Source organism: Penicillium hordei (assembly GCF_028827395.1).
Source record: "Penicillium hordei strain IBT 12815 chromosome Unknown utg000001l_segment0_segment0, whole genome shotgun sequence".
Lineage (NCBI taxonomy): Eukaryota > Fungi > Ascomycota > Eurotiomycetes > Eurotiales > Aspergillaceae > Penicillium > Penicillium hordei.
Window position 1 is genome coordinate 3,315,282 of NW_026623142.1, and position 11,744 is coordinate 3,327,025.

Here is an 11,744-nt window from a genome sequence, read left to right on the forward strand (position 1 = left end):
ACCTGCTTTATTTTATCTTCTGTTTTGCGGCCTTCGAGATGATACCATGTCTTTCACCCACACGAGCGTTGGGGTTTCCGAATTGAATTATCATATTAATATCTTACGATTGCAATTGTACCTTGCTCGGCTGCATTGATGTACTTTAGACAAAGCACTCACTAGAATTTGGTGGCATGAAGCCCTTCAGATCACTATATAATGATAATGATCATTATCACACCTCCATCGTCCACCTGTTTACCCTTCCTAGCAAGTACTACCTAAATGATCAATTATGCCACCATTACACCGTAGTTCCTAATTAAAATCAAAAACAGATCCCAATAACAAATCATATCATCAATAGAACCTCAATTCTCAAACATTGGGGAGGCATTAGAGGCAAAATCAGAAAGCAGATAAAAGCATACGTTTCAGCCACGAGGCAATAATACATCGCATACAAGGTCAGACGTAATAAAGTCGACATAGCTGACGGTACTCCTTTGAGGGGATATAGATCACCTGGCCAGACCTCCAACAACCAATTCAGTAATCGAAAATATCAAGTATCTGGCTGCGTCTTTTACCCCAGCCATGAAGAACACGAGCACTGATGTTGAACACACGTATCATCTCCAAGGGAACTTGGGATAGTTCCCTTCGTCTCCCGCAGTATGCATCTTCAATGCTTTTGTTTACTCACATGCCTATCTCAAAATTATCTAGAAGAAACTCCAAAATATACGCCAGACTCAAAAGCATCCATGGATGCCTCTTGTGGGCACTTTCCTCAAAACGAGACAAAATGCCTTCAAAGCTCGGTCAAGCTAGATTACCAAAAACCCCAGAATGAGTTGAAACTTTTTGATTTAATGAGATAGATAGTCGTATATAAATAACGTTCGTCAAAAGCATGTGGCGAATACTTGAAGAACTCCCAGATTACAACGCCGGCCATTTCCCATAAAAGAAAGCAAACCAACCCACCCAAAACCCATCAAAACCTCCACTGGGCGAGAACCGAATTGACCCAGACTGGGTTAGTTAGGAGCGTGAGTCTCATAACTAAATAAGCAATAGTGAAAAGAAAGATAGAAAAAAAATGATAGAAAAAGAAAGGAAAAAAAAATGATACGACAGTCGGAAAAAGGTCCGAGATCGATCGCGCGGATTGGTTGGACGTCGAGGCATCATGGCGGGTCGAATTGATCGATGTTGTCGGATCGGACGGAATTGAAAGGAATTGAATGCGTTTTTGGAAGAAGTTACGAGTCGATCTCCATTCCCATTTCCACGCCTCCGCTCAGTCCCTCGTGGCTTGATGCTTGAGGGTTGCTGGACAGGGCTTGCTGGAGAAGTGGCACGCCAGTGTCCATGGAGTTGAAGGAGATGGGTTGTGCGTTAGGTCGGTCTGCAGCTCCGAGAGGAGCAGCGCCCTCGAATATGATGGGGGCGCTACGAAGATTTTGGAGACATGCTTCCCAGGAGTAGGCCACGAGTTGGCCTTGAGTTAGGTCTTCGCTGAAGAGATAAAAGGCAGGCGAGAGTCCAGAAGCTGGAGTGGCAGCCACAAGATAGGCGTTCAGAGCGCGGCTTTTCATGAGCATCTGGGAGTCATGCAGGTGAGCCGAGTATTGGTTGTCGATATACTTGGTCCAGCCACGAACAGCAGGAGCCATGTCACCGTCGGTGTTGACACGCTGCCAGCCGATACCTAGGAGATGAGTAGCATCATCTACTAGAGGCTCGGCGGGCGGGGTGGGGCCCGCATTGAGAGTGCGATGCTGATCGTTGGAGCTAGGGTCGTCTAGACGTTGGCGGATCGAGGACAACGCAATATCGTCCAGACCTGGTGCGGATTTATCAAGGCGCTGGGACTTGCGGCTTACGTCGGCAGCATCAGAAAGCAGCGCATTTGACCGCGAGGAAACAGGTGCAGCGGCAGCCTGTTGCACCTCAGACTCTTGTTCGTACCATGTGCCGGTCTGGCTCTCGGCAGAGATTGCAAGGCCAGTCTGTGGGTTCAGAAGAACCATGCCTTCTCCATACATGGGCTTGACCTTGGGTGTTGGCGCCAACTGGTGTCCTAGAGGCGCGCTGGGAGCAACGGCCTCTTCAAAGGTGGCCTCATCACGGGACCTTTTGCGGGAGGGCTTGGGAGCCGCAGGGGCAGACGAGAAATTGAAGCTCGAGGGGATAGATTGCGCAGGGCTATTGTTGGCAAAGACAGTGCTGGCGTTGAAGCTCCCTGGGGAGTCGAGAAAAGAGGACTGAGAGGAGAACTGAGCGAAGGCGTGTTCCCGGGGAGAGAGGACTGTAGCCGGGCCGTCCGAGGGGCGATTAAGAATCATCGGGGACATTATTGCTCGAAATTGTCTTTTCAAGACAAGGAGAAAGGGCTGTTCTGTTAGATTAAGTGAGCAGGACACAAAGCTTCAACCACCTGTGGAGAGACAGAAGTAAGACCGAGAGGTAGAGGGTGGAAGATGTCTCGGCAAAAGAATAAGAAGAATATATAGAAAGAGGGAGAAAGGTGGGATTGAAGGAAAAGAGAAAGAATTGAGAGGAGAGAAATGAGGAAAAAGAGAAAAATGGGGGAAAAGAAACAAAGTAGAGCGAAGTAAGAGGAAGGGTAAGAGCGTGAGACAGGAAAGAGCGATCTGAAGAAGTGGATGAATCGATGCGCGAAATGCGGAGGTACCAAGTCAAACGGTAATATACCACCAAAAAGCGGCTATCCGATCGACCGTAACAGTATTGATACATGCGCTATTAGCGGGTACCATTGGCTCATGTGGCCAAGACACCTCAGGTGGAGTCAAGTTGGATGGGTCTCGCCAAGCCACAATTGGCCTATGAGGTGGATGGTGTGGCCCGTGAGAATCACATCACGTGAATAACATCACGTGAAACTTATAGATCACGTGCATATAGAGCAGATCACGTGGATTGGATGAGGTCATATTGTGGTCCCTAGCGGAGTCTGGGGCCTAGTATATATACCGCTGCAGTCACAATCGGGGGTTCCGATTGTCTCTATGATCTTTTGGCCGAGTGGTTAAATGCTCTTATGTAATCACTTAGGTGCAGCGGAGTAAGTTCCTGGAAGGATTACAATATCAGTTTCAAGTCTATTGGGATACTATGGAGGCACGAATGGTGAAAAAAAACATAAGAGACCACAAGAACAGGTCCAAAGCAAACCGACACCAGAGCTCAATTGCAAGTCTAATATCAATCAATGTTCGTAGAAAAAAAAAGTACACCGCCAGCAACAACATTTTCATGTCACTGTATACATCACAAAAATGTAGCTGAAAAAAAAAGATTGGTAATAAAACAGCCAAAAAAAAAACGAGGCCCTTCGTTTTCCATTGCATCGTAGGGCCCCATAAAGACAGAAAGCATAAGGGGCAGTCTCTGTGCGTTACCGAGAGACGGAAAGGAACGGAGGCCGCCACATGCTTGCACTTATCCACTCGTGCTCTCATTCCGGCCCACCGAATCGGAGAGTGGTTATTGTGGCGCTGAACATTGGGCCGAAAATTTCTGTGTTCCAATGTATAAAAGGCGAAAGGCTAAGGGTCTGACAAGTGCATTTAAGCGTTGCCAGCAGTGGCACCACCAAGGTAGCCCTTGACACGGTCTACAGAGTCATTGGCGTAACTGGGAGCCATGGAGCCAACAAAGAGGAAGAACATAAGAGCGGCAGCACCGAAGACGACAAACTTGCGCTGCGCAGGGCGGTTGTTGCCATACTCAGCCCAGGCACGGCCGGCGGAGGAAGTGTACTCGCGCATCTTGTCGCCGCCAAGCTTGTACCAGACAAGACCCATCAAAGCAATGGAGTAACCGAAGAACTGGAGCCCAGTGACGGGAGTCTGCCAGAGGAACATGGAAGCAGCGACCAACAGAATATCCTTTAGGACACCACACAGAGTCATGACGAGGGAAGAGGTCTTGCCAATCTGTAGAGTGTGTTAATAGTGCTTCTCTTGGGATTGAGATCCAGAATTCTAAATATTACTTACCAGGAAAACGACGGAGACGTTGAGGAGGAAAGCCACAACGGCATTGAGAACCAGAAGCCAGATACCAACCGAGTAAACATGGTCCATGGTGACGTGGGGGAATTCCAAGAACAGAGCGACAACGCCGTTCATGACAGCACAGATGGGAGCGAAGTAGTACAGAGAAACCATAGGGTCCATCTTGAAATCGGCGGAGCTGAGCAGACCTTGCACCATGACCAGACGGGTAGCCTCGAAAACAATACCACCGATCTGGAACAGAAAACCGACCATGTTGAATTTGATCTCACCGAAAGAGGCAATGACCACACCAATCACAATGATGGAGACGTTGGCCAGAACCTTCATGTTGGCCGGAGCCATACCCATACCCCAGGTTGCGAGGAGAACAGCCACAGGAGTGGTGGCCTTGAGCATTTGGATAAAGGCAACGCTGAGGTAGAGGTAGGTCATGTTACCGCAAATCAAGCTCAGACTGAACATTATACCGATGGGGACAATAGCGCGGAGGTAGACACGGCCGGTCATCTTGACCTTCTTGCGGCCATCGAGGATAGTAGTGGTGCGAGCGAGGATTTGGGTCATGATGGTAGCGAAAGACAAGTGCCATGTTGTGAGAATGATAGGGAAGCCTATCCAAGGGTGTGTTAGTGCCGGTTTCCTCGCATTTTATCTCCAATCTGACTTACGGAAGTTAGCATAGTCGAGGAGGTACTTGTTGAACAGGATAACAGTGGAACTCAAGGTGATCCATGTACTATCAAGATATCAGCAATTCTGTTCGATCTGTCTGTTCCCTTCGATGTTGCTCACGTCACATAGACCGCGGGGTGGAATGTAATACTGGGCTGCTCTGTCTTCTCCGCTGCGGGGTTGACAGTAGGCAGAGACTGTTCCCGGGGAGTCTCGCCAGAGGCGCGGACCTTCTCGCCGTCGCTCATTGTAAAAGTTCGAGATTGATCGGATAAAAAGCGCTTAAATTCAAAAGGGCGTGGCCGGGATAGGCTTCCTTGACTAAATGCGGAGGAAGCCACGGAGAAAGGTGGATAAGGAAGGTGAAATTATAAGGAAAGGATCACTAAAATGCTCCGGAGGTTAACGAGTGTGACAGGACCCAAAAGAGAATAGCGATAAATCAAAACGAGCTTGGATGAAGAAATGATGATGAAGGTTGAAGGGATGGAATGGGGTACGTACTTCGGCAGTAATATTTTTTTTTTTCGGCACCAAACATTAACTTCAAATTTGGGGATTTCAAAGGGAAATTAAGAGAAGAAAAAGCAGTTGAACGTAAATGAAAATAGACCAAAAGCCAAACACCAAAACAGCACAGGAACAGGAACAGCAGTACGGAGTATGTAAAGAATAGATCCACTCGCCGCAAACAGAAAGTGAGAAGAGAGAGGCTGTATGTTTGAATGTCCGGAAATTTTAGTATGTGAATTACCGTTACGCTTGGTACATCTCTTACTAAAAGGCCACCTGTACTCTTCGCATACTCTCTATTATTTTGTCTGTTCCCTTACGTAGTGGTTTTCGTTTATATACCAGTTATACCAGAACCAATACCATTTTACTTTACTAGCACTTAATTTTAATTTGAGAGGCCTTCTGGCCAAAACGTCCATGGGTTTGCTCGTGGCGACAGTCTCCCCTTTTTGCCTTATTCACCAATAACATCAACCTGGTCATGGATCCACTGTCTCTGATCAACACTCTTATCCTTAATTTCAATCATATCCCAATACTAACACATATATATATATCTTATCTAGGTATGTCTGATATTGACGAAAACATCTGCATTATCAGAATGTTCTAAGCCAACTGGTTTGAAATAGAAGACTGAAACAGCGCAGATCCAAATTAATAGTAGAGCATTACGCAAGCAGTTGTTAGCCAAGACCCACCAGAACCCGCGTTCAGTGACCCTCTGGTCCATCCGGTCCCTTACGGGTGGAGAATGCGGCGATCCGTCTGAAGGCTATGCCTGACGCAATCAGGGGACTTCCAGGCCCCCCACAAGTACAATGTGCTTGGACCAGTGGTGGGGGAGAAGACCCCTAAGCTTTTGGTGTTAACCGGAGTTGGTGTTTCAAGAGGCAATAGACAATTGGTGGGTGTTCTCTTACCATTCGAGAAGTTTTTCTCTCAAAGGGGGGAGGGGAGGGGGGGCGATCAATGGCAAGATCGGTTGTTTGTGCGAAGAGATCCTCGCTGTATTACTCTCTTGGGAGTGACAATCAGTGGAACCAGATGCCAATGCACTGAAGTTTCGTAAATCCCGTTCTTTCCTTGAGACCGCCAGATGAGACGATCAACTCTCAGGATGTTGCTCCGGTAGGATTCAAGGTGTTTCTCTTTGAGGCTGTCCTATTAAACTAGCTATATAACGCATATGATACATATGTACACTGTATGTCCGATGCACAAGTGGTATACATCGTACAACGACGATGTATACATGGGGGAAAGTCGATGTAGATGAAACTTGAATCATCATCTCTAATGAGTACAAATTAGCCTCATTTGTGCCAAAACCACCTTTGGTAGAGGTCCATACAAACTACCGAGACACCATTGCGTACTAATTTAACCATAGCCAACAATGTACCAATGCCTACATCGGTGGCGTTTTTAGCCTGACCACATTGGATCGAGATTCAATGGTTGCCCCTATCCATATCGCCCCTTTTTTTTTCCTATTTTCCAAGGGTCTTTTTTTATTATTCTTCTAGAATAATGTTCCGAGATTGGGATTGATATGATAACGGGCATTCTAGAGGGGGAGACCCTGAATGTTATCCAATACCCGCCAAGGGAATTCTAATATCAACTTACCCGCATGCGAAAGGTGAATGCACACCTTATGCACTCGAGGTCCCTGCTTTTGGAGGTATCATGATAAGCTCAAACCCAATAACGGCTTTGCACTTGAATGTGATATGTTAAGTTTTGACTAGGATTACGGTGTGATGAGATGAGACTGCCTTACGCGTTCTTTTACTCCGTAGTCCATACAAAGAACCACAGAGTGCTCTCTTAAGATTGAGCTCTGAAGCACTGCCTCCCCCTGAGTACATTAATTGTGATTACAATTGAGCTTGTCAATGTGATAGGAGGACCTGGTTTGTACGGAGTACATACTCCGGAGATAGTTTGAGAAAGAAAATAAATCAAAAGGAAAAAAAAAGGAAATTAAATCCAAATCAAAGCCCAATAAAATAAACCAAAATAAACCAAAATAAACCAATATCAATACGAATCAGGAAACCTGAAACAGGCACGTCGTCCCCACCGGATCCGTTTAACCCACAGAACCAGGTGCGTCTAGATACCCTTAGCTTGGCTGGTCACGTTGTCCTCCCACTTCCCCTTCTTCTTTGGTTCCTCCGCTTCCTTGCCCTTTATTATCCCTCCATTCCCCTCTTAATATTCTGCAGATTCCTGCAGCTGTGCTTCTATGCTGAACGTCGCCCGCAAGACATTCAAACGAGTCCCCAGCTTTCAGGACCTCCTACAAGGCAGAATGACCCACCCCGATATGTAAGCACTAACTCAACTATCCAAATATCCATCATCTCTAACAATTGGTTCACAGTTCTGTTGACGTTCTCGTCATTGGTGCTGGCCCAACTGGTTTGGGTGCCGCCAAGCGTTTGAACCAGATTGTAAGTCTATCTTTCCCAGAATGTTTACTATGTCGAGGAGGGGCGCATGTAAACAAAAAAGGGGGAGGGGTATCCGGGAATAAAGAAAACTAATTGAGTATACAGAATGGCCCCTCTTGGATGATTATCGACTCAAACGAGACCCCCGGTGGTTTGGCTTCCACTGATGTTACCCCCGAAGGTTTCGTAAGTTGCGACTTGGTCTCAATTGTCAATTTCCACACCGCTAACTTGGTTCACAGCTGTACGATGTCGGCGGTCACGTTATCTTCTCCCACTACAAGTACTTCGACGACTGCATTAACGAGGCCCTCCCCAAGGAGGAGGATTGGTACACCCACGAGCGTATCTCCTACGTTCGCTGCCAGGAGCAATGGGTTCCCTACCCCTTCCAAAACAACATCTCCATGCTGCCCAAGGAGGAGCAGGTGAAGTGCATTGACGGCATGATTGATGCTGCTCTCGAGGCCCGTGTCTCCAACACCAAGCCCAAGGATTTCGATGAGTGGATCGTCCGCATGATGGGTACTGGTATTGCCGACCTCTTCATGAGACCCTACAATTACAAGGTCTGGGCCGTTCCCACCACCAAGGTAAGTTTGACTCGCCCCCCCCCCCCCCGGCGGCGGCGGAAAATGAACCAATGCTGATCCGTTATGTCTAGATGCAATGCGCTTGGCTCGGTGAGCGTGTCGCTGCCCCCAACGTCAAGGCCGTGACCACCAACGTTATCCTCAACAAGACCGCCGGTAACTGGGGTCCCAACGCTACCTTCCGTTTCCCCGCCCGCGATGGTACTGGTGGTATCTGGATTGCTGTTGCCAACACTATCCCCAAGGAGAACACCCGCTATGGCCCCAACAACAAGGTTGAGAAGGTCAACGCCTACAACAAGACTGTCACCCTCGCCGATGGTACCACCATTGGTTACGGAAAGCTGGTCTCCACCATGGCCGTCGACTACCTCGCCGAGGCTATGAACGACACTGAGCTTATGCCCCTCACCAAGCAGCTCTTCTACTCCTCCACCCACGTTATCGGTGTTGGTATCCGTGGCGCCCGTCCCGACCGCATCGGCGACAAGTGCTGGCTGTACTTCCCCGAGGATGACTGCCCATTCTACCGTGCCACCATCTTCTCCAACTACTCCCCCCACAACCAGCCCGAGGCCTCCAAGAAGCTGCCCACCCTTCAGCTCGCTGACGGCTCCAAGCCTAAGAGCACCGAGGCTCAGGACGGTCCCTACTGGTCCGTCATGTTGGAGGTTTCCGAATCTTCTATGAAACCCGTCAACAACGAGACCCTCCTTGCCGAGTCCATCCAGGGTCTTGTCAACACCGAGATGCTCCAGCCCGGTGATGAGATTGTCTCCACCTACCACCGGCGCTTCGACCACGGTTACCCCACCCCCAGCCTGGAGCGTGAGGGTGCCCTCACCCAGATTCTCCCCAAGCTCCAGGAGAAGGGTATCTGGTCCCGTGGCCGCTTCGGTAGCTGGCGCTACGAGGTCGGCAACCAGGACCACTCCTTCATGCTTGGTGTCGAAGCTGTTGACAACATTATCAACGGTGCCGTTGAGTTGACCCTCAACTACCCTGACTTCGTCAACGGTCGCCAGAACACCGAGCGTCGCTTGGTCGACGGTGCCCAGGCTTTCGCCAAGAAGTAGTAGATAATTCCCCTTTATTTCTTTTTAACTTATCCCACCATTCTTGTCAGAAGTGAAAGGTTCTTTTTTTTTTTCCTCCATTTTTTTGATACAATTGAAACGAGCTCATACCATCATGGAAAAACTATACACGTGAGAGCATTTGAAGCGGCATCTGGAAGACGATCGATCTTTGTTGGCGTTTCATCTTGTTACTTAACACCACCCAACCCTCTTCACCTTATCATCTACCTATTCCCTCTTCCATTAGCCAAGAGCCGGGACTTGCTTTTGATACACTTTATTAGACTGCCTTGATATGTGCGATTGCTCATTTTTAATTCATTCAGTTGACCGATGAACCTCTCCCTTTTCCCCAGTAAAATGTATGTTGTACACGCTTGCTCAGACCAAAATCGTGATTTGTTTCACGTGATCCGGGTCACGCAGCCTCAGGCTCCACGCCGGAAATTCTAAAAACCCAGTCAAGACATTCGAAGAACAACCTTGGAAATATCCAAACCAAGTAGATCTCACCCTGTATGGACGCCATCCAACCTTGACACCCCACCAATACTATCGGCCCCCCTCGAGTTACACTCGCCACAACGCAGATCACCAACCAGACAATCACTAGCCCACACACACCGCAAGAGCCTCTCTATGTGAACCATGTCTATCCAAAGCCCCCTGGATTACAGACCCCTGGATTTAACATGATCAATCTACCGGCAAACGCCGTCTCGGCACAATCAACCACACACGGAAAAATTTCCGGAAAACAAGACATTCAAGGTTATTCTACGCGGTGGCGTAGTGGATCCGCACAGAGAACGCGGGTCAAACGTGAGCCAGTTGTATCGAGGATCGAACGTATACCATATCAACGGTATGCAAGGTATGCAATGCAAGCAAAAGAAAAAAGAAAAGTCCGAGTAAGCCATGTGAGCAATGCAGAGTGACGTAGGCCGCGGGTTTCAGCATCTTCACAGTGAGATGTGTCAATGGCGAAAAGGCACTGCCGGGGCCGCGTCAGATCTGGAGGCAGCCAAGTTTGTGGTTCTTCTCCACTGAACTATTGATAGATTTGGGTTGTCGATATCGTTGTTTCAGATATGAATTCTTTGCTGACATTCTAGATTCTTTCTGCATTTTAACGTGAGACATTGTAGTCTGGACCAATGCTTCGAGGGGTTATTTTTAATATTTCTTGTGGTATGTTGGTCTGGAACTGCTTATGCGTGAGGTTGGTTCAATATCTCATACTGAAAATTAAATATTATTGCATACTTCCATTCCCCGTAGGGTCGATCATGGGGGGGTCTTGGGGCGAGAAACATCACACCATAAATATACAAAATTAGGGTCGACTGGGTCAATACCTTTCGAAAAGCCACTGGTGAAAATAACCCCCCCTGCTGGGACAGCTCATGGTGGACTCGAAGAGGCCAAACCGCTGGAATAAAGCTACCATTTTCAAGCATCCACGATATCTTGATATCGCTCCTAAATGACGATTTTGTTGTGAGAGTCGCCAACGCCATTGACCGCGCTAGCAGGCGAGACTGCCCCCTCGGCCAAGACTTCCTCGTAAGACATAGTGGACGCTAGGGTTAGGTCCCGGTGTGGGACGCTTGCGGTGGCCGGACTTGACGACACACCACACGACAAGAATGAAACCTGCGGCGTCGAAGCTGGCGAGTCAATAGACATGGGCGTATATATAACATCTGTATGGCTTGGCCAGTGGTTTTCCCCGCGACGATCTCGATCTGCTGGGGAATTGAACTGTTAGATGGAGCCGATATTTCGATTTTGGGGGTTTGACATACCTGTTTCTTCTTCAAGAGGGGCCTTGCCGCTATGGGGTTCAAGTTCCTGCGGCGAAAGAGCAAATTTCACCTTCAGTCGCGGTGGGTCAACAGACCGGTCTGCTTGCGAGTGTATTCCAGTGGAGATTGTCAACTGTAGTGAGGACTGTTGGGTTGGGATTGGGGATTTGAGACAGGACTTTGTCACTGTCGTGTGTAGAATTGCATCTGTAGAAGCATAGCTCCTGTCTCTTGGAGAAAGAGGCTCAAAACATGGGGATCCTTCTTGACTCAGGCTTGTGGTATTAAGTCCCACATCAGATTCCGAAGAGACACAGGAGCTGGGAGATGGGTCCATCGTTTCATCGCAGCTCTCTTCGTCTAGGTGTAGCTGCTCGAATTCGACAGTCAGAGTATGACGGATATAGATCCGCTGGAGGTGAGATTCAACATCATTTTCCTCCAGGGCAATGATGGTTGGGGGCCGTCTGATCATGTTCCCAGGGATGGATTATTCTCAGTTGCACAGAGAGTCCTGGAGGTCCCGTATATAGAAACATCATGTCTCAGAGGAAGTCGCGTATCTTCACAATTTAAG

At 48.3% G+C, this 11,744-nt stretch overlaps 4 protein-coding genes across 4 annotated transcripts; 1 reads left to right on the plus strand and 3 right to left on the minus strand.

Moving 5' to 3' along the window:
- Positions 1–1,250: 1,250 nt before the first annotated feature.
- N7537_001261 (uncharacterized protein) lies at positions 1,251–2,345 on the minus strand (the record flags this gene model as incomplete). The annotated part of the gene is made up of 1 exon (XM_056892319.1): positions 1,251–2,345. One exon carries the CDS (start codon positions 2,343–2,345, stop codon positions 1,251–1,253), a length of 1,095 nt encoding a protein of 364 aa, XP_056757314.1.
- A 1,239-nt stretch (positions 2,346–3,584) lies between these two features.
- Positions 3,585–4,957, minus strand: glfB (uncharacterized protein; the record flags this gene model as incomplete). Its single annotated transcript, XM_056892320.1, has 4 exons — positions 3,585–3,953; positions 4,017–4,648; positions 4,706–4,773; positions 4,830–4,957. 4 exons carry the CDS (start codon positions 4,955–4,957, stop codon positions 3,585–3,587), a joined length of 1,197 nt encoding a protein of 398 aa, XP_056757315.1.
- Positions 4,958–7,380: 2,423 nt separating this feature from the next.
- On the plus strand, positions 7,381–9,449 carry N7537_001263 (protoporphyrinogen/coproporphyrinogen oxidase). Its single transcript, XM_056892321.1, has 5 exons — positions 7,381–7,562; positions 7,618–7,687; positions 7,793–7,873; positions 7,930–8,280; positions 8,352–9,449. The coding sequence occupies exons 1-5, from the start codon at positions 7,480–7,482 to the stop codon at positions 9,354–9,356; spliced, it is 1,590 nt and encodes a 529-aa protein (XP_056757316.1). The 5' UTR covers positions 7,381–7,479; the 3' UTR covers positions 9,357–9,449.
- A 1,392-nt stretch (positions 9,450–10,841) lies between these two features.
- N7537_001264 (uncharacterized protein) lies at positions 10,842–11,642 on the minus strand (the record flags this gene model as incomplete). Its single annotated transcript, XM_056892322.1, has 2 exons — positions 10,842–11,107; positions 11,168–11,642. The coding sequence occupies 2 exons, from the start codon at positions 11,640–11,642 to the stop codon at positions 10,842–10,844; spliced, it is 741 nt and encodes a 246-aa protein (XP_056757317.1).
- Between the last annotated feature and the right edge of the window lie 102 nt (positions 11,643–11,744).

Excerpts from the sequence above, each read along its gene's own strand:
- N7537_001263 (XM_056892321.1), top strand. The coding sequence starts at position 7,480 with ATGCTGAACGTCGCCCGCAAGACATTCAAACGAGTCCCCAGCTTTCAG. Across the intron at positions 7,874-7,929 it reads ATGTTACCCCCGAAGGTTTC|CTGTACGATGTCGGCGGTCA; the intron begins GTAAGTTGCGAC and ends CTTGGTTCACAG. Across the intron at positions 8,281-8,351 it reads GGGCCGTTCCCACCACCAAG|ATGCAATGCGCTTGGCTCGG; the intron begins GTAAGTTTGACT and ends CGTTATGTCTAG.